The sequence below is a fragment of the Gadus morhua genome, chromosome 1 (genome assembly GCF_902167405.1).
Source record: "Gadus morhua chromosome 1, gadMor3.0, whole genome shotgun sequence".
NCBI classification, from domain to species: Eukaryota; Metazoa; Chordata; class Actinopteri; order Gadiformes; family Gadidae; genus Gadus; species Gadus morhua.
The window spans coordinates 24,340,446-24,362,471 of record NC_044048.1 but is presented as its reverse complement, the minus strand read 5'-3'; the positions used below and the strand labels follow the sequence as shown (position 1 = coordinate 24,362,471).

At 45.9% G+C, this 22,026-nt stretch overlaps 2 protein-coding genes across 6 annotated transcripts; one reads left to right on the top strand and one right to left on the bottom strand.

Moving 5' to 3' along the window:
- Positions 1-7,191: 7,191 nt before the first annotated feature.
- Positions 7,192-10,098, bottom strand: LOC115542341 (pentraxin fusion protein). The gene is made up of 4 exons (XM_030354599.1): positions 9,880-10,098; positions 9,660-9,727; positions 9,235-9,430; positions 7,192-7,651 (listed from the first exon to the last, which is right to left on the bottom strand). Exons 1-4 carry the CDS (start codon positions 9,945-9,947, stop codon positions 7,255-7,257), a joined length of 729 nt encoding a protein of 242 aa, XP_030210459.1. The 5' UTR covers positions 9,948-10,098; the 3' UTR covers positions 7,192-7,254.
- On the top strand, positions 10,061-21,880 carry c1h1orf174 (chromosome 1 C1orf174 homolog). Of its 5 annotated transcripts, XM_030354623.1 has the most exons (6): positions 10,127-10,309; positions 10,973-11,159; positions 11,231-11,401; positions 18,141-18,209; positions 18,518-18,919; positions 19,948-21,880. In XM_030354623.1, the coding sequence occupies exons 3-6, from the start codon at positions 11,348-11,350 to the stop codon at positions 20,128-20,130; spliced, it is 708 nt and encodes a 235-aa protein (XP_030210483.1). In that variant the 5' UTR covers positions 10,127-10,309; positions 10,973-11,159; positions 11,231-11,347; the 3' UTR covers positions 20,131-21,880. The 5 variants fall into 5 exon arrangements, with proteins under 5 accessions (XP_030210475.1, XP_030210483.1, XP_030210469.1 ...); XM_030354615.1 differs by having other exon boundaries at positions 10,061-10,137; positions 10,973-11,401; XM_030354641.1 differs by lacking the exons at positions 10,127-10,309; positions 10,973-11,159; positions 11,231-11,401 and adding exons at positions 16,979-17,564; positions 17,977-18,041.
- Positions 21,881-22,026: the final 146 nt, after the last annotated feature.

The following is a 22,026-nucleotide window of genomic DNA, read 5'->3' as shown; positions in this document are numbered from 1 at the left end:
ATTATATATATATATATATATACACAGTGTGTGTATAGATGTGTGTGTGTGTGTATATATATATATATATATATATATATATATATATATATATATATATATATATATATATATATATATATATATATATATATATATATATATATATATATATATATATATATATATATATACGGAGAGGCCCTCTTAAGCCCATCAGCTCCTTGGCTCCGCAGTGCATCAGTGTCTCTCAATGGCTCCCTCTCTCTCCTTTCCACTGTGTATTTATATTGATATAACGAGAAAGAATGTAATGATAACTCGAAGAAAATAAAGGTTCCATGGTTATAATAATTTAAATATAATTAAATTATAAAGCGTGTAACGAGACAACGAGACGATCTTGTGGGCAAGCAGGGGCTGAATTTTTCGGCAAGCAGGAGCCTATAACCTTATACATAGATCTGGTCTAACTCTAAATACATGTCAAATGCTGTACGTATAGCCTAGTTTTTATGTTATGAATATTTTAATATTGTCTGGTTATACCTGAACGTTAATCCCCTTCCACATTGGTGGAAGTGGATTTTCAATTTTCAATATTTTTGATATTAAATTAAATAAATATTAAACCAATTACAATTAAATCTGGTGTTTTTTTAGTCCGCCCCTTGCGGTAGACGCATGGGACCTCTGAGATCCTGAAATATGAATGGGTTTCAATGGAGAGAAAGTAATTAGTTTTCATGTCAAGTGTTTTACCGTTTATTGTGCAATTGTTCAGTCAAAGGCTGTAGAGAAAACACAATGAGAAAGACTACACGTCTCGTATGTGACATCGCGCTCCCAGACCGACAATCTCCCCATCGGCATGCCCCAATTTATAGGCCAGAGCAGGCCAGGGGCGGACTTACGAGCTCTGTGTAGGGCTAGTAAGTCCGCCCCTTCCGGGAGACCCTCTCGGCTAGGAAAATTAGAATGGGTTTCAATGGAGAGAAAGTAATTATTTTCTGGTCCCAGTCTTTATATGCTCTGGATTACACATGTTTGTGGATTTAAATTATAATTGTTCATGCAAAGAAAACAAAATAATTTCACGAAGAAGTTTGATGATGTTCTACAGCCCCTCGTTGCTCTTGACGCAAATTATATACGTCACCAGCTCTCTGGTACAGACATGGCGGTCTCTCTGCTGCACTTCACCGCTTTTTTCCAATGGGAGGATAACAGCATCGAAAGAGGGGAAAACCATTATAAATTGGGGCATGTGTAGAGTTCAGTTATGCCGATGGGGAGATTGTCGGTCTTGTCCACGCCAGTCGCAGGGAGTGTGACGTCCCATACAAGACGGTCAAACTCTTTATGTGAACAATTATTATTTGGACCCACACAAAATATATGTGTAATCCAAGGCATTTAATGACTGGGATCAGAAAATAATAAATTTCTTTCCTTTGACTAAAACAAAATAAAGATTTGAGATCTTTGGTTGCTTTTATTATTGGATCTTTTGAATAATTATTATTGATTGCATATATAAACCCACACATACAGAATCCCATTCACAAATATATACAAGTTTTAACAATACTTTGCTACAGTTTTCACTTTTCTACATACATTGCACATACTGTACCCCTGAAATCTTCAATGAAGACATTATAAACAAGCATCAAATCGTGCTCCCCAGATTCTTACAGTGTGCATAGGGTGAGTAGCGGTGTAAAATAAGACAGACAGACTCTGCTATCGAGTCGCACTACGGTATCAAAATCTGACAAGCGAGCAGAAACTGGCAGAACCCCAGCGTTTGTTGGTAAAGGCAGTGGGTTTGCTCCCGCTCCCAGCACATGACAGCAGCCCTCCTTGCCTCGGTCTCGAGCATTTGAGGGAGGGCCTCACTGACAGCGCCTGCATGAACTGCAGGCTCCTGCCTTGGGCGCTAAGAGTGGCTAGGCTAGCAGAGATGGATAATCGGGCAACAGCCAACGACCCCTCTGCCTTAATGGGTCTCCCTCCCAATCAGCCCGGTCGTTCTAGGCGGCATCGACATGCTGGAGCTGCGGCTATGGGTGCCCCCCCCAAAAAAGAAAGCAAGGGGCGGGCTGGCCTCCAAGGTGGACAGATTGGCGGCAGACATGGAGCATGTGCGGTCGCTCCTCCTGGCCCTTCTGCCTGGGACTGGTCAGGGGCTGGCTGGACTACAGCCTGACCCTCCCTCGTCTCAGTTTGACGATGCCCTCTCACTGGCAGCTTCGGCTAACTTCTTAAACAAGGTTATAACAGAGGGCGATGCCTCCCACTCATTGGACAAGGCCTCCTCCTCCTCTGCTCAAAGCTCTCTGACACCTCCATGGCGGCCATCATGCGTATGGCTCTGGCTCGCCTACAGCTCGATGCTAAGCAAACTGTTTCGGCCCAGGCCAGCGCCTTCTACAGGCGCTACCCTGCCCCGGCCACGTTCACCGTTCCTCCGTCAGGGGAGTACTTGAAGGAGCTTCATGCTTGTTGGAGGGACACCAGGGCCTTTACCCACTCAACATTTTGAGTTCCGGACCTTGGCTGCCATGCAGAATGCGGCACAGGTTGGGCTAGGCCGCATGCCACCAGTCGACCCTGTCATCGCCTCCCTCATTCTGGCTCCTGATGAGGCTCTGAGGCCAAATGCCAGGTGTCCTTGGCCACAGTGCAGGGTCACAGACGACCTTCTTTCAAAGACCTATGACGCTGCAGCACGCATGGGTCGTATTGGGAACTCCCTTTCCCACCTGTTGCTGGTTCTTTCAACCTCTCTGCAGCCGGCCCAGGTTTAGCCGTCGCTGCAGAGCCAGAGCCAGCCACCTGATTACCCTGGTGGCTTACGGAGGTCTCAGCGGCCTGCTCAACAGCCTCAGGGTGGCTTTCGGGCCCCGGAACGCCTACCTTCCTGGCAGCCTCGTGCCCCACAACCCAACCGACAGCCCCCCAGGGCCTCAGGAGGCCGGTGGGGCAGGCGCTAGGCCCACAGGGCCGGTCGTCGGTTGTTTTACCCAGCAGCAGCTCAGTTGCTGGGCTGCCTGTACTTCAGACCCTTGGGTGGTGTCCACCTTGACCCAAGGGTACGAATTGCAGTTCCGACTCCGGCCCCCTAGCCTTCAGCCGGGTCAAAATGTCTGTCGTCAACGACCCGGCCAAGGCCTTAGTTCTGAACCAGGAGTTGTGCGCCCTCCTGGCCAAGGGGGCAATCGAGCCAGTGGATCCTCAGATGCACCCCTGAGGATTCTATTCCAGGCACTTTCTCGTAAAAAAGAAAGATGGCAGATTCCGCCCCATTCTCGACCTGAGGGGACTCAACAGGTTCCTGAAGGTGCTACCATTTCATATGCTCACCGCATCAGACACGCTGCGTGTGGTCACCAGGGGAGTGTGGTTCACCACTGTAGACCTGAAGGACGCATACTTCCACGTCCCAATTGCACTGCACCATCAGCACTTCCTACGGTTTGCCTTCGCGGCCGGCATTTTCAGTTCAGGGTACTTCCCTTTGGTCTCCCCCTCCCCCCAAGGGTATTCACCAGGGTGATGGCGGCAGCTCACGCACCCCTGCAGAAGCAGGGCATGAAGGTACTGCCGTATTTGGACGACTGGCTGAAGTGTGCACCGTCCCAGTCTCAAGTGGCCCGGGATACGGCTCGGCTACTTTTGCACGTGGCCCGACTGGGCCTGGCGGTACATTTCTTGAAGAGTCGCCTGGACCCATCCCAAGGTCACATACCTGGGGATGGTCCTGGACTCGGACGCTATGAAGGCCTATCTGTCACCTCGGCGTGTAACTTACAGAGCCTTACCCTCTTCCGGGTATGGCAGGATGGTGCCATTCATTAATTTCCTTCAGCTCTTGGGCAAACTGACAGCTGCCTCAGCTGTGGTGCCTCTCGGCTTGCTGTCTCTGCGCCCATTGCAGATGTGGCTAAACAGCCTCCACTTGGACCCCAAGTGGCAAAGGCACCGGAAGGTCAGGGGCAGTGGCCAGCCCAGAACCACGTACACATCAACGTGCTAGAGCTCAGAGCGGTACAACTAGCACTCTGCCTCAATTGAGAGGCAAGCATGTGCTTGTTCGATCAGACAACAGGTCCGCTGTTGCCCAGATCAACCACCAAGGGGTAACCCGGTCTTCACGGTTACTCCGGGTATCTCGGAACCTGTTGACCTTGGCATATATCCGCCTGGCCAGCGTGCGGGCAGTCTTCATACCAGGGGAACGGAATCAGGTCGCAGATTTTCTATCGCAACTGAAGCCCCCCCCCGCTCGGAAGACCTGTCCAGGGCGCAAGTTGATTTGGAGTCGCCTAGGGCGCCGAAACGGCCAGCGCCGGCTCTGCCTGGACTGAGGTGACCGGCCCCCTCGGACATGATGCCTTAGCTCATGACTGGCCACAGAGTCCTCTGTATTTCTTCCCACCTCTGCCCCAGATTCTTCCTGAACTCCAGAGGGCGTTTCTGCCTCCCCTACAGGAAGAACCTCCTTTCGCAGCTGGGGGGTCAGATTTGGCATCCAGATCCCTGTCGCCTCCAGCTCTGGGCTTGGCCGCTGCAGGGCCCGACCCACTGCTGAGGGTTTGCACTGCGACCGTCAGGAATACCATTCTGAGTGCCAGGGCACCATCTACCAGGGTACAGTATGACAACAGATGGAAGTTGTTCTTTGACTGGTGCAGTGGTAAGGCAATAGACTCAGTACGTTGCTCCGTGGCCACCATTCTGGAGTTTCTGCAGTCCCTCCTGGATAGTGGTCGCTCTCATTCCACTTTGAGAGTCTCTGTGGCTGCTATTTATTCCCGGCATGAGATGGTTGACGGAGCCACAGTGGGGTGCCATAGGTTGGTGTCCCTCTTCCATAGAGGCACCCTGATGCTGCGTCCCCCTAGGAGTCTGAGGACTCCAGCTTGGGACCTGGGAGCTGGTGGTAATGGGTGGTAATGGGAGCTGGTGCTGGAGGCCATGTGATCACCTCCTTTTGAGCGTCTGACCCAGATAGGGTTAAAGTGGCTGTCCATGAAGGTGTCCTTTCTGCTCGCCATTACCACTGCGAAGCGGGTCGGGGAGTTGCATGCCCTATCTGTGGCAGATACATGCCTGCGGTGGAACCCTGATGGCTCAGGTGTGGTCTTATGGCCAAATGTGGCGTTCCTGCCCAAGTTGCTTTCATGCACCCATTTTAACCAACCTATCCAGCTTGCACGCTTTGACTCCCCATCTGAGGAGAGTGAGCCTGAGATGCTGTGCCCGGTACGGGCACTTAAGGTGGAGTTATCCAGTTCTTTAAGTCATCAAGGATTCATAGAGACGTAGTTACATTCGTAACTCTCGTTTGTGAGTTGTCTTTCTTTGCCCTGGTTCCTGACTGGTTGGAGCTAGGTCATTAGGGAATTGGGAGCAGCTGGGCACTGGTCTCCAGGATTGCATAAAGCCATCTCACCTAACAGCCGGCGTTGGCCTGGTCCTGGTCTGTGTTGTGAGGCAATTTATAATCTGCTGGTTAGCCATTATATTTTGATCTTGTGGTTACATTTTGTCATTGAGTTCTGTTTGTCAAGTGAAATTCCTTTCTTTTGTTTAAGGGTTAGCTGGAGCATAACAAAACAAAAACATGTCACACTTTAAGCATGGGCTATTATAATGTGTTTCTAAGGATTTTATGTGAGGAGGTGGAGGCTTCTAGGTGAGGCATCACATATCTGCAGGCTCAGGATCAACGGAGGTCAGGACCGCTGATTTGAATCAGAGTAGGCCTATCTGATTCACAGAAGCAAAAAATATAGAATGTATCGCACGAAATGTAACAATTTCAAGAGTTGTTTTTTTCATCCTTCCACACAAGCTATTTTTTCATGAGCCTTCTCTTACATCCCTGTGAACCAGACCTGGGCCCAATTCGGAAAGTCAAATCTCCTAACCTTTATGCCTTTAACCATTCCTTAACCTTTTTGAAAACGTCATCGGGTCAGGGCGAGATGAAAAGGTGCTTCCTTTTAAACATAGGAACAGACACTGTTTAAAATGAATTCAACTCCACTTTTCCTAAACCAACGTCATTGTGCGACGGTGAGTATTGCTGACCTCTAGCGTGAAAACTACAACAAGTACTTCAATCAGGTCGCGCCAACAGTGAGAATCACTTAGGTCGGACTTGGCCAACGGATCAACAACTGAGGCCCCGTTTACACGAGGACGCTTGCGGGTGAAAACGACAAAATATTTAATCGGAAGTGCCTTTCGTTTAGACGGTGACGGCGTTTTTCGGGCATGAAAACGCATAAATCTGAAACCACCCTCCAGGGTGGAAAAGTTGAATACGCTCCGCCGTAGCGTTTCCGTCTAAACGGCCAAGACGCAAAACACTGCTCAGATCTGCTCACGTCGCGTACGCGCTTACGTCACATACATGTGCCAGTACAAGGAAATAAACAAACATGTCAGATTATTTCCATGCGTCGGACCTTCAAGCTGCTCTGGCAGCTCTAACAAGCATACAGGAGTATTTCCACGAAATGTATAGAATATTTACAGATAGTATTACTGAACATAGAAGGATCTTTTTGGTTTTTGCGACACGGATAAGAGAAAGAAGATTCTACGCATGCGCTCAGACATGGCTCAGACACTTTTGCGTCACCGTATGCACGCAGATTTCCTCCCGAAAACGCTCGTCTAAACGCGGAATAAAAAGTGAAGACGCAACGCCACTTTTGCGTCTTCTGTTCAGACCGTCATCGTGTAAACGTAGCTTAAATATGACATCACAAGACCTGATCAATAGCTGGACCTGATCAATAATTGATTATACTGATTATGCCCCCCCCCATATTGATTGCGTTAAGGCTCTAAGGTCACTGGAGCTTCATGGACATGAAAGGATAGCTAGTGAAGCAAGGATAGTAAGCATAGCTAGTGAAGCTAGGATGGCTAGGATAGTTATGGATGCTATGATAGCTAGTAAAGCCAGGATAGCTAGGATAGCTTGTGAATCTAGGATAGCTAGGATAGTTATTGATGCTACGATAGCTAGTGAAGCTAGTACACTTAAGAAGATAGTGAAGCTAGTGTAGCTGGTAAAGCTAGTAAAGTGAAGCTGGTACAGCTAGAGAAGCTAGTATAGCTATTGAAGCTAGTGTAGCTCTATATCAGCAGAGGCCTGCGGTGACTCAAACAAACTCGAGACACACAACGTCATGATGCACGGTGGCTTTATTAGTCTAGTGTTTGAGGGCTGGGGCTTGTATCTAGGGAGCTTTACTTGTACTCAACAGCGCTCCCAGTGGGCATAAGAGTCACCGTGGCCCAGTCAAGGACGTTGGCATCAGAGAAATCTTCCCCAGTGGACAGCAGCTGAATTGCGACTGAAGGCAGAACGTAGTCCCACATGTTCACCCCGAAGATCTCTCCCACAAAACTCTGCTCGGCCTGGAAGTCTCCAAGGAAGTTGTCGGGGTCCTGGCCCAGGATAATCTTTCCCCCCGGCCGCACCCTGTGGCCCCTCTGGAAGATCTGGCTCGCAGAACTCCGGCCGTTGACGTACATCGTGGTTCGCCCCGTCAGCGACTCCCAGGTCAAACAGACGTGGTTCGCCAGCGGTCCAAGCTCCGGAACCTCAAAGAGAGCCCCCGGTCCGCTCAGGTAGAGGGACAGCCTGAAAAAAACAACAAACACACGCCGTGAACACAATACACAGATGTGGACGAGTATCGGCTCAGAAAATCATGTGGGTTAGTTGGAACTCAAAGGTGATTTTTTGCTTCTATGAACCCCAGACCGCTGCTCGGGTTTCAGTCGTAAACCTTTTCATGTTCAGTCACGCGTATGCAACCCTTCTGAGTTGTTATTAGGCTTTTCCAATGCTGGTGCCTTCCCAGATTCTCTCCTACCGTTTGAAAATGAAGCTGGTAGCATCAAACAGGTAGGGCCTACGTGTGGAACCATGAGGAGGCCAAAGTATTCCTCTCATCTCATCCATGGGAAAACCATGACGACCACTTATGCCGCTTTCACACCAAAAAGAACCGAGAGCCAGTTCCGGGCTGGTGCTAGGGCCAGTTCCAAACTGGTTCCAGCCTTACCCCAGTTAAGAACCGGTTGGTTTCACACCGGCCAGAGCCAGCCATGGAGCCGGCGTGAGCAACGTCATGACGTCACTGCAAACGTCTCGGCTAGTGAGCTTGGACAGAAGCATACGGCCGACATCTTTCTTTATTCTGGGTGGAAATAGTAACATAGTTACGCAATCAAATGCGTTTATGGAAACATTTTTAGCGAGAAATGTGCATTTTACTTTCATAATGTTCGCTCGGTGAATGTGTGAATGATGTTTGGTTTGATAGTTATGACGAAGAGGGAATGCTCCGTTCACTTGCATGGACATGGACTCATCTAGCTGCGTTGGCGCGTTGACGCGTTGAACCACCACACAATAGGCGCGCAGGAGAACCCTCGCGCCAGTTTCAAACACAACAACAACAATTTCGTCTTCGATTCAATCCGTGTATGGTTCGTTCTTTGAATATTCCGATTTAAAACAAAATCAGAAAAAAACAAAAAAGAACCATACACGGATTCACGTCCATTGTTTACTTCGGTGTTTTAAAAAATGCCGGTCTTCGTTGGTCTTCCTGTTTATGAAGGTACGGATAACTCCGCCCCCTGCCCCCGGCGTAAAAGCGGTTCTAGTTCTAGCCCAGCTCTAAAGTGGGGCCAGAGTTGAACCGGTTTTTAGGGGCCGGAGCCGGTTCTTTGGCGGTGTGAAACCAAAGCCCTGGCCCTAGCTCCGAACTGGCCCGGAACCGGCCCCGATTTTGCGGCGGTGTGAAAGGGGCATTATAGGCTTTTCTTAGCCTCGCTTATTCGCTGCCGATCAGTTGATGGAAAGGTGCCAGTTAGCATTTAATTTTTGCCCGATTTGCTTAAAATTATTTTTTAAATTAGATTTGAACACGGCCAATTACGTCCTCACTGAATTAAACGATAGAAGAGAGGCAGTCAGAATCCATGTTCTGAGGATGTCATGAAGAACTTCTTTGTTTTGTAGTAATTAACCATTTCATGCATCTCAAATCTATGTTTTCCCTACATACGTTTTATTAAAATGATTCTACGTTTCGACTTGTTTTCTTTGAATGATTTTTTAAATTAATTCCACATGAATAAAGGGCATTCGTTCCGGAATGATTTCATGGACAACATATCTTTTCAGGGAACATTTGGAATCCAGCAGCTCACCTGCCATCCTTCTCGCGCCACACGTTGAGTTCGTCGAAGTCCCGCGTGCGGTAGGCGAAGAGGATGACCTCACGCTTCCCTTTGAGCTCCGTGGCGAACCTCAGGCAGAGCGTGAAGGCGTTCAGGCTGAGCTCCTTGGCGGGAAACAGCTCTACGAAGCTGTTGGCGGTCTCCTCAGGAAACACCAGCGAGCGGCCTGCAGATCAGCGAGGAGCAGCCTGTCAACACCTTGTCTAACCTCATCACCGTGAATGTTGCTCCGCCACATGGATTAACTAGAAAACGCATTTCCTGCAGAACATGTGGCGAGTGCTGTAGTGCAAAGTGAGGTTGAAAATATGTTTTACTAAAGCCACATGGTTTAAGACGGAAAGAAATTAAATCTAATGAATGGGAGACAGAAGGGGACGTGGGAACGACATGACCTGCTTCGACATCAGAGAGCAAGACGGCCGCAACGAACATGGAGAGTATCAGCTTCATGTTGACAGACCTACACACACACACACACACACACACACACACACACACACACACACACACACACACACACACACACACACACACACACACACACACACACACACACACACTGTCAGGAGATATGAGATCCAGCTATTTTACATGATGTATCAAGGTACGTACCTGAGCTCCTGTGATCTGCTGATGTGGATGTGGATCCTAGCGACCAGACAGGCTTTAATACCCTGCATTTGTGTCTGTGCGTGCGTGTGAGCGTGTGTCAATGCAAACAACCTTTGTGTTGTTTTTGCAACACAAATGGAAAGACAAATATTGCAGTTCAAAGGACTGCGAGATGTAGAGCTAAAGTCTTTCTGCCAGGTTATCCTTTTTCTTTCTTTTTTTGAGTTCTGTTAACGTTGGTCAGGCGGATCTCCTCTGGTGAGCTTTGCGACATATTGGAGTATTCTTATGCCCCGTCCACACGGCTGAAAACAATCTTTTCCCCTCCGTTTCCCTTGGCAGCGTTTCAGGAATTTCTCCGTAAAGACGGACTCATTGCAAAAACGCATCTAGCTGTAGAAACACTAGTAAATAATCAAGGCCTATATGCGTGAGTATAAAAAAAAAAAAAAAAGTGTGTTTTCGGGACTTCTGCGTTTTCACAAAAAAATAGTTTCTGTGTGGACGGGGCCATTCTTAGATATGTTCTTTATCTGTTAAATAGAACAACGGCAGCTGCGATCAATAGTGTTTCTCAAACATTGGTTAAATCAATACGCTAATGAATCCATTTGTTTATTTAGTTGGCGTCCACACTTTTCATTAATTAGGCCTACAAGTAGGCCTACTTATTCTTTAGTTACTGGTAACTATTCCAATACGAACTAGTATAAATTTCAATTTTACTATTAACTATTCATTGAATGCAATAGCTCTGAACAAACTCCTGCTTTGTGGATGCCTCCACCTGAGACTTAACCCCTGACAGCCAAGGTAGATAGGGAATACTGGGATTAAAACACAACTCCTGCAATGATCAAACATTTAACAATGATTCAATTACAAAGTGATAAGAGGCAGCAGAGAGAGAGGTCATGTTTCCCGAAGCTCCGCTAGGCATTGGAAAAAAACTACTTAATTCATCGTTCAGATCTACTTTATTTTATTTTATTTCATGATCATGATACTTAAAAATATATAGTTAGTTTCCCAACAATATATAGTTAGTTTCCCTCGTCCTCTCGATTCAACAATACATTTTGGCACTTTTTAGGACTCCCGGATCAGACTGCAGCAATAGCCTTGGTCTTTCCTATCGCCGACATGCGTCTGTACTCGGATATCTCAGACTGGGAAATGCACAGACTGCACCAAACTGCGACAGACAGTGGCTTTATTTGAAACGAGACTAGCAGCATTAGAAAAATGCAAAGGACTCCTCCAGGATACAGTGCCGATGGGTGAGTTTGCTGAGCTAACTCAGACAAATACACAAGATGATCAAAGCTACACTGTATCCTTCCCTAAGCAGAGAGGCGGGCTGTGCATGCGTCGGCCACCCGTGCACCCCTGAGCCCCGAGATGCGTCCGGACGGACGGTTTGGACAGAGATGGAACATGAACCAGTCGCCACAGAGACGAGCTGCGCATGCGTCTGCCACCGCCACCTCAAGCCAACAAGGGCCCATCTCACAGAAAGCAGGTGAATCAGCCACTCTGATTATAGGAGACTCAACCATCAAGGATATAACCGGTAAGAAGGTCAACACATGCTACTTCCCAGATGTGCTGCCCGACGCCAGCCTCATCTCTTCCATAGCAACAACAACAACTCCAGCTCCACTGTCTCCTCCCTTTGCGATTTTCCAGCTGAATTAAAGAAACTGGAATATGTTGGCATCAAACTTGCATCTGTGTCAATGATAGCATCGCCACGTCATGGCCACAGGCTGATAACACCAAAGCGGAGGGAGCCCCAGCCCCCCACCTCCTTGTACTGATAGAAGTCCTGAGTATTACTGAGACAAAAAAGGGTTCAGCCGTAGACACAGTATAAAGGAAGTTTCGCATAATCTGCCGAACCCAAGGTTGCATACGTCAAAACATGGCAACTTTGGCATTCCTGCTGTAACCACTAAGAGAGTAAACAAAGGGAAACTTAGACATACTGCTGACCTCACAAATCTCATACCTATTGCTTCCAAACCAAAAACAACCTTAAAGCCTATCAACAACACCATCAGGATGGGTCTACTTAATGTCTATTAATTAGAAATCATTTTTAGTTAATGATTTTATTACCACTTCTAAACTGGATTTTACGTTTTTAACTGAAACATGGCTGGAACAAAATAACAGTGCAACCGTTCTGATAGAGACAGCTCCTCCCAACTATAACTATGTGATGCATGTAGATCTGGAAAAAGGGGGGTGGAGGGGTTGCTGCTGTATTTTAAAATGTATTTCAGGGGAAACATGTTATTTGGTGATTTTCCATCATTTGAATACCTTTGTGCTATATTGAAATGCTCTCCCAGAGTTCTCCTATTAATTATGTAGAGGCCACCCACATACTCTGCACATTTTTCAATTTTCATACTGATGATTTGAATGACAAAGTGTGCGAAAAAACATTTTACCATTTTGGACACATTTGAACTGTCTCAACATGTGAAAGAGGCTACTCATTGTAAGGGGCACACTCTAGACCTGGTTATCACAAAGGGCCTCAATGTTTCTGATCTCTCTGTGACTGATCCTTCCTTGTCTGACCACTTTTGTGTTTTCTTTAATATATCTTTTATTCCCGACAAACAGACAAAATCAAATACTGTCATAAAACGGTACATCAATGAAGATTCTAATGTACTTTTTTAAAAAGCCATCTCCTTGCTACCACCTCTCAACCGGTGTTCTGCTGATGATCTTGTAGAAAAGTTGAATTTGAATATTTTGAAAGTCATAGATGTCATTGCACCTTATAAAGTTAAAACGATTTCTGGAAAGCAAAAGGCACCCTGGAGAAAAGCTGTTTCTGTAACAGCACAGAAAAAAGAATGCAGGAAGGTTGAGCGCATCTGGCGTCAAAAATATTCACCATGATTTCTATAAAGAGAGCCTCCGTGCCTACAATTTAGACTTAAAAAGTGCTAGAGAAACATTTTTCTCCAATATCATTCAAACCAATACTAATAATGCAAAACCCTATATGCAACTGTTGACAGACTGACCAACCCCCCAACAGAAATTCCACCTGATCTTCATTCCCCTCAGAAATGCAATGAGTTTGCAGCTTTTTATACTGATAAAATTGAAGGCATCAGACGCAGCATCAATATCACCACTTCAAACTAAAATGTTGGACTACTACTCTGTTCAGGCAAAAGTAATGTGGCAGGGATGGCATGCTTTAATGTTATAGACTCTAAAACTTGTGGAAACTGTGACACAACTAAAGCCATCCATCTGTTGCCTTGATACTTACCACTAACCTACCAACCTCCAACCTCTTTAAGAATGTTTTTGACATAGCAATAGGCATATTGCAGATAGTTAACAACTCTCTCCAGTCAGGCAATTTCCCAAAAGCCTTGAAAACTGCAGTTATTAAATCCCTTTTAAAAAAGCGGAGCCTAGATGCCTCTATTATTAACAACTGCAGACCATTATGAAATCTACAGTTCATAAGTAAAATCGAGAAAGTTGTCCTCCAGCAACTTAATCACTTCCTGGCATCAACTGGTTGCTTTGACATCTTCCAATCAGGATTTCGACCCCTGCACAGCACTGAGACTGCCCTTATAAAAGTTGCAAACGACATCCATCTTAACACAGACCCTGGCAAAACCTCAATACTAATGCTACTAGACCTGTGGTCAGTGCTGCATTCGACACTGTAGACCATACTTTGAGGCACAGTCTTAAACTAGAAAATAGGAACTACTTTGTTTCCATTGGCGACTTTGTATCAGAATCAACCAACGTGATATGTGGAGTCCCACAAGGTTCGATCTTAAGACCCTCTTTATTCAACATCTACATGCTCCCAATAGGGCAAACCATGCAAAATAACAATATCGACCATCATTGCTATGCTGATGACACGCAAATCTATGTATCGCTATCACCAAATGACTATCGGCCCATAGATCTGCTGTGCCTTGGGTGACCAGATGTCCCGCTTTGTGCGGGAAAGTCCCGCATTTCCATGACTTTGTACACGTCCCGCAAATTAAGACGTTGTCCCGCATTGTTATTGACAGTCTGATTTTTCTTTTTTTGGAAATGCGTGTTTTATAATCTGGCATTTATCAAATAGCTGTGTGCGGAGACAGCAGTGAGGGCTGTCATCAGGGGGAGGGGCGGGCTGTTTGATCATGTCAATCAAACACGCCGGTTAAGGGCACGCGCACCAACAAGAAACAATCAGGTCAGAACGGCAGGAGATATGGAGGAGAGCGCGACCCGTATGACTAAAAGGAAGTGCAGCTACAACAAAGACAGGGAAACCATATAACCATGGCTGAAACCAATGCAAGGGGAGTCTTGTAAAGTGTTATGTGACGTTTGCATAAGTAAATTTTCCATTTCACATGGAGGTGAATTCGACGTAAAGAGACACAGAAAATGTGAGATGTCGCAAACAACGGCTTGCTCAAAAGGAAAGTGTCCCGCACAAACGTAGTCTTTGTCCCACTTCTGGTGAATTGGGATCTGGTCACCCTAGCTGTGCCAGTGCATTGAGCTAGTGAAAGACTCGATGTGCCGAAATTTCCTTCAACTAAATGAGGACAAAACAGAGATAATTGTATTTGGTGCTAAAATGGAAAGGCTTAAAGTAACCCAACACCTTCACTCCCTGTCCCTGAAAACCTCAATCAAAGGCAGAAATCTAGGGGTTATCATGGATTCCGATTTACATTTCGAAAGTCACATCAAATCAGTTACAAAATCTGCATATTATCACCTTAAAAATGTAGCAAGACTTAGAGGGCTCATGTCCACCGAAGACTTACAAAAACTTGTACATGCCTTATAGTAAGCTTGATTACTGCAATGGTCTCCTTACAGGTCTCCCAAAACAAAATCTAAGGAAGCTTTAGCTTGTTCAGAATGCTGCTGCTAGAGTTCTAACAAAGACCAAAACATTTGATCATATTACACCAATTCTTAAATAGTTACATTGGCTTCCTGTAGGTCAGAGAATTGATTTTACAATCATGTTGCTAACCTATAAATCCCTACATGGTTTAGGCCCAAAATATTTAACTGATATGCTTCCACTATATAAGCCTTCTGGTCCACTAAGATCTTCTGAGACCAATCTGTTAATTAACCCAGAGTAAACACGAAACATGGGAAAGCAGGATTTAGTTACTATGCAACAAATAGCTGGAATAAACTCCCTGAGGATTTAAGACTTGCCCCAAATCTGAGCACCTTTAAAACAAGACTGAAGACTTTTATGCTTGCTTTAGCTTTCTGCTAAATCTTAAATACATTGCACTGTCTAAAAAGCTTTTTTAACTTTGCCTTTATTTTTTATTTTATTACTAAAATGCCTTTTTAACTTTCCCTTTATTTTCTATTTTTACCAGAAAGATACATGTTCTGATACCAGAGAGAAAGGACAAGGGTTTGAGACCCAAGTTTTGTCTGGGTTAGAGTCCTAGAATCTGGGTTGGAGTCCCAGAGAAAGGACCAAGTTCCTTTAGGTCGGGTTGGAGTCCCAGAGAAAGGCCTGAGTTCTGTCTGGGTTAGAGTCCCGACGTCTGTCTGGGTTGGAGTCCCAGAATAAGGCCTTTGGTTTGTGGTTAGAGTCCTGACGTGTGTCTGGGTTAGAGTCCTAGAATCTGGGTTAGAGTCCTAGAAAAGAAATTGACTAGAATCCGGGTTGGAGTCCCAGAGAAAGGACCAAGTTCCTTTAGGTCGGGTTGGAGTCCCGACGTGGGTATCAAATTCCTTTAGGTCGGGTTGGAGTCCCGACGTGGGTACCAGAGAGACTGTTGATCTGATCTTAAATACATTGCACTTTTTAAAATGCTGATCTATTTTACTCATTTCTTTGCATATGTTTTCTTTTACTTATCTATTATTTAATCACTTTGAGTCTGCCTTGTGTATGAAAAGTGCTATATAAATAAAGTTGCCTTGCCTTGCCTACAACATAGTATAGTCTGCAGACCCTCTTCATGTTTGTCCTGTGCGGAATGGAAAAGGGACTGCTTGACATCTTTGAAATTATTATTTATTAGGAATGCAGAGCTGCCACAAGAGTTACCGACTGTATTTGCTGTGTCCACTTAATTAATCTTACTTATCTACAAAAAACGTATTTGATTAAAAGACTGTTTTGACCAGCACAATGAGCCTGGGCTGATGGGAAGGGAGAACTGCTCCTCCCTTTTCCTTCTTCTTCAATATGGGCTCAATGTGATCATCGGTCAATAATGTTTAGGCCAACGAGCAATACAATAAGAATATGAATGCATATTTAAGGGCCCCTGGTTAGAGAGCAGACAAATGCAAATGTTTAAATACAAACCTATTTGATGCAGAGTAGAGAGCATTTATCACAGAAAGAATCCACAGTTAACTGTTAGTTTGCAATTGTTCATTCATTTTAACAATTGATCAGCCTTTCATTGCACCTCCATCTGAAGTGTACCAACAATAAGTAGCCTACCCTTTACAACAGGAGTTCTGGAGAACAAATAGTGACAAAATACGTACATCAGCAAGATGTACGTTAAAAAAAAGGGGCGCCCTCTGCCTCTCTGACTTATCCAACCGTGACACATAACCTAGATGTGGAGGAATAAGGTAAACAACATACCTTCCCAAGTTACCCTGTTGTGTCAATGACAATGGAGTTGAATTAAATACAATTTAGACACAACCCAAACCAATGTAGACAACCTAAACCAGTGCACACAACACAAACCAGCTAATGAATCAATTACCCAGAGATTTATTTTGTAAAAAGAGGAAAGAGGGAGTTGACTATCTGATTAAGACGATATCATCAGTATGTCTATTGTATGTGAACTTCCGTAGAATTGAACCTGATGACATCAGGTTCAATTCTACGGGAGTTCGGAACATCTTTGAAGGTCAATTCGAGTGAACATGGCTGAGCTAATAGCGCCCTCGTGCGTACTTTAGGATGTACTTGCATTGCATACAATTGACATGAAAATGGCGGACCCCCTGCAGTACCTCAGTCGACCACCTAGGGGTCGCGGACTCACGACGTATGTGTCCCATGGATGGACCTATTCAAGAATGATGTGTCATGACATTGTAACAGTGTAATGGCAACTAAAGCAATTCAACGAGATCTACTCCATGTCGCTCTTTGAACCTAATAGTTGACCCGTGAGTTTTGTTCATAACAACGCAAATTTTCTCGCGCCTTTAAACTCACGATCATTCATCTGATCTCAGGCAAACGCAGCGTGAATTTTACCCCTGTAGTACGATTCTTTTCTACCTACCTAATATTTTCTGTGGTAAATTGTGTATTAAATATTTATGTACAGTACAGTCCATAGGCAGCACCTGCAACCAATGATCCGGCTACATACGCGGCGCCCCACCTCCGCGACGCGTCGTCGACCTACGGTTGAACTGTCCTCGGCTGCTCTCCACTTCCACTAGGAAATTCTAAGGAATCAAGGGCTCGATGCTTCTCCCCGGGCCCCATCGATTCTCCGTGTGTCGCCTGCTCTTGGAATCATGTAGCTCTCACGGACGAGGATTATGAATAATTCGTTTGTTTTACGACGAGCAGCATTTTATCGCGCCCCGCTGGAGGAACCCCGGAGGGAAACGTCGAGGCTTCGCGGATTCGGAATATGAGACATGTGAGATGCGTGTTTGTGTGTGTGTGTTTGTGTGAGTCAGTCAAGTAACACCATCAATGGCCACTAGCTAATTGAGGAGAATCGGGTTAAACGCTAAATTAGCTATGTTAACTACAACCGGTGAGCGAAATGGGGCCATTCACGACCGCTGAGTTTTGATCTCCACGTTGAGCTGTTTAAATGATCGTGAAACCAAAGTTTGATCTTCTTTTGTCCACCGGTGTCCAACGCGTCTTGGGGAAATGTGAGAAATGTTTTTTATTTGATAAAGTGCTCACATGAAAGTGACACACCACAGACCACACAGGTTATATTTATATTCAAGTCGTGTGAGTAACAATGTGTGGCCACGAGGGAGGGATGCACAGTCTTTTCACCAGCCGTGTGTGTATGTGTCTGTCTGATCCCTCAGAGCTACGGCGCCGCTAGCTCCCCACTTTAGCTTCACATGATGTGCGTGTGTAGACAGAGGCTCAAGTATGACAACACACCAAAGTTATGTCCATACCTGAGATTATTTAGAACCGAGATAGTGCTGCGGTATAACAAAACGAAACTAAATGTCTTCACTTTCAGAGGTCTGGCTTGGGAAACATGAAACGCAGAATGAAGACTTGCAGTTCGGATGTCAAAGCATCCAGTAAGGTTAGTGTTGTGTCGATATTTTAAATGTCACATTTACAGAGAAACCGCCCTTTTTATTTTTCTTGATAGTTTTGTTTGATTTATCATCTCTTTTCATTAAAAAATGTTTTTTAAATTGTCCAGAGCGACTATCGTGACTTATCTTTTTCACAACACGTCATTAATGAACAGGGCGACCTGGCATCTAGGAGGCCTACAGATTAAAGGCGGACCTGAGGATTTAAACCATGAATTTCAACTGCGAGTAATAAACCCTATCCACTGTTAGACTATCCTGCCCCTTACAACACCTTATCCTCAAACCACAGGCCTCCACCGGGAGACGAAGGGAGATCACAAACCGGAAACGACACAAGTCTGACAAGACTGACCCGACTTCCTGCAGCCATATCCCGGGGATCCCTCTGTCGGACAAACTGTCCCTCATCAGCTGTGAGTGCCAGCGGGCCCCCAACAGAACACGCTGCACCGCCTCACCCCTGCCTCAGGAGGAGCCGGAGGGCAAGGAGAACGAGGAGAGGAGGAGGAGGAGGAGTGGTGGCTGCAGGGCGAGCTGTCTCCTGGAGAGCGGAGAGGACCAGGAGATGGGTGGCGGGGAGGATGACGTAGGCGGGGCTGGCGGTGGCGGCGCTGAGAGCCTCTTCCCCGATGACGACAGCAACCAGATCCTCCCCGTTGAGCAGTTCTTTGGGAACCTGGAGGCCATGCAGGTGAGACTGATGGCCATTATTCATCAAATAAGCCCTGGTTTTGAAACTGGTTCCGTTCAGGATTCTTGGGACCTTGTTGCTTTCTAGCGAGCCAACTAACAACCAGTTTCAACCAGTTTTCAGTGGAACCTTTACAATCAGGGATGTGTCGCACAACTGCGTCTTATCACACTAGTATTATCAGTCTTTCATTGCGAATAATACAGGCCCTCTGAAAGAGCACTCGGGTCTATTCTTTGTGACGTTTGTATTCAGGACAGTTGGATTTGTCTGTCAAGATCCAGTCTTGGTGACAGTTAAGATCCAGTCTTGGTGACAGTTAAGATCCAGTCTTGGTGACGGTTAAGATCCAGTCTTGGTGACAGTTAAGATCCAGTCTTGGTGACAGTTAAGATCCAGTCTTGGTGACGGTTAAGATCCAGTCTTGGTGACAGTTAAGATCCTGTCTTTGTGACGGTTAAGAGCCAGTCTTGGTGACAGTTAAGATCCAGTCTTGGGGACGGTTAAGATCCAGTCTTGGTGACAGTTAAGATCCTGTCTTTGTGACGGTTAAGAGCCAGTCTTTGTTACGGTTAAGAGCCAGTCTTTGTGACGGTTAAGAGCCAGTCTTTGTGACGGTTAAGAGCCAGTCTGTGTAACGGTTGAGATACAGGCTGTATGACGGTTGAGATACAGGCTGTACGACGGTTGAGATACAGGCTGTATGACGGTTGAGATACAGGCTGTATGACGGTTGAGATACAGGCTGTACGACGGTTGAGATACAGGCTGTACGACGGTTGAGATACAGGCTGTATGACGGTTGAGATACAGGCTGTATGACGGTTGAGATACAGGCTGTATGACGGTTGAGATACAGGCTGTATGACGGTTGAGATACAGGCTGTATGACGGTTGAGATACAGGCTGTACGACGGTTGAGATACAGGCTGTATGACGGTTGAGATACAGGCTGTATGACGGTTGAGATACAGTATTTTTACGGTTGTATTGGTGACGCTTGTATCTGCTACTGTTGGGTTTCGCAGGACGGGCTTCCGATAGCGGCGTCAGGAACTGGGGCCTCGCTCCGGGCCCCGCGGGGGGAGCACCAGCAGCGGCGCCGGCGGCACTACTTCGCCCGGGTTGACAGCGAGGAGGAGGAGGAGGAGGAGGAGGAAGAGCAGCTAAGCGACGGAGACATGCAGCTCAGCCACCCAGGGGACAGTTAGTTGTGGAGCCCGTACATCCTCCACTCTGAACGGAAATCTTTTGTTTGCCCGTGTAGGAGGGCTGTTACATCGTGGTAGTTATAGCGTATGTGCCATATTTATATTTCGTTAAGTGGAACCATCTTTTGGATCTGATGGGCCATTATTATCAATGTGGTTTTTAAAAATAACTTTTATATCGTCAGAAAGGTGACTACAATATCAGGGTTTGGGTTGGATCAACCAAATGATCAGCCCTTTTGTAATCTTGTTTAAAAAGGATCCATGCAGCACTTAATCCTAAATTTAAGTCAACGAGTCCACTGCCAAGTACATATCAAACGGCCTTTTGTTTGTTATCGCCTCATCTCCTCAGAAAGTTGTTGCAAAATGTATTTAGAAGCAGTGCGGCCAAGAGCTGTGATCCTGAAGCGGTTGAGGCCTTTCGATGGCCTGGTTGTTGTCCCTTGTAACGGTGGCCCTAGTGACCGGCCACAGGTCCCAGAAGACCCAAACGTTGAAGCCAATAATCAACGCAGGCCACTTTCCAATCCATCCATCCATCACTGCGTTGGGGCAGCTCAATGACGTTCACTGTGTGTAGTTCAACACTGAATCACACGATACCGGGGCCGGGGTGGTGGTGGGGGACCACCCTTTCATGCAGTCCCGGATTTAAAGACTTATGTTGTAAAGTTTTATGATGCCCAAAAAACCGTCAATGGAGGACCGCCATTGAACCCCCCCCCCCCCCCCCCAAGAAGAGAACAGGAACATGTGGCACACGCCGCAAACACCAAAGAACATGCAATACTATAGTTAGGGAACGGACCACCGCCAGCGTTACAAACAAATGACATTTTTATTTTAGCATGCCGCCTCTTGCTCATCTCTGCTCTGTGTTCCCCCGAGACATCAGCGTCTCGCTCCGCTTATAATCCTTTATTAATGTGTGTCGTGGATGCGAGCCTTTGCTCCGTCGGCGAGTTGCCATCTATGAGAGGGCAGACGTACCGGAGCATGCCTTCATCAGCACTTACTTTGGCTCAGTCCAGTCTAACTGGCTGGGTCTCGCTCATGTGTGTCCTTCATTCACCAGATGTGATCTGATTGTGCATTTTCAGTCCATTTCAAAAGGTGTCCATTAGAGAGCTCGCAAGTAATCACCCAGATGTATGAGAGATAGGTTCAGGTGATCCCCGATTACGTCCTCCCTCCCAGGTAGACTGTGCCAATAGCAACTTGTGATTTCACTGGTGGATAGATATTGAAATGGCTCTTATATAAAAAAAAAAAATTCCTCTTTTAAAGACTAAAGACATCGGGTCCCATATTTCTTTGTGTGAAACGGAGCAACCAGATCTTATTGGGAGCGACAAGATTTTTGATGGATCTCGTTCTTTGACCTGACAAGAATGTGATGCATGCACCACAATGTCCTGAATGTAACTGCCCTCGCGATGGGTCAGGTCTGCGAGAGCCACTTTGTACCTGCCATCCATTGAGATTCTAAATCATTGCACTAAAAAATTACTATTCATATTAGCAGTAATCTGTTGTATATTTTATAATTGTAGAGACCAACCAGATGGCATTATGTTTGTAGTCTTGATTTAACATCTGCCTTTTATTTATGCTTAATGGTTTGTTTATATGAATCAGCGCTGCTTGAACGCAAATACGTCCAATAACCATAATAGTCCAAGAATGTACTTTATTGTTCCAGTGCCAAACAAATAAACGGCCCTGCCTTTTTTTGCTTGGAAGCTCAGCTGATGCGTGCTTTCTTACTTCACCAACCCGTAAACACAATGCATTTCTCACAGCAACAATTTTCTCAGCTTCTCAACAATAGTTTATCAACACTAGTGAGAGAATATTTACAGTTCTTCTCCATTCAACGGAAATGAATTAAAA

Coding starts and splice junctions, on each gene's coding strand:
- LOC115542341 (XM_030354599.1), bottom strand. CDS start 9,947: ATGCAGGGTATTAAAGCCTGTCTGGTCGCTAGGATCCACATCCACATC. Junction 9,728..9,879: donor AGCAGATCACAGGAGCTCAG/GTACGTACCTTG, acceptor GTGTGTGTGTAG/GTCTGTCAACATGAAGCTGA. Junction 9,431..9,659: donor GCTCTCTGATGTCGAAGCAG/GTCATGTCGTTC, acceptor GCTGATCTGCAG/GCCGCTCGCTGGTGTTTCCT.
- c1h1orf174 (XM_030354615.1), top strand. CDS start 11,348: ATGCGTCTGCCACCGCCACCTCAAGCCAACAAGGGCCCATCTCACAGA. Junction 11,402..18,140: donor GCCCATCTCACAGAAAGCAG/GTGAATCAGCCA, acceptor CTTCACTTTCAG/AGGTCTGGCTTGGGAAACAT. Junction 18,920..19,947: donor GGAACCTGGAGGCCATGCAG/GTGAGACTGATG, acceptor TGGGTTTCGCAG/GACGGGCTTCCGATAGCGGC.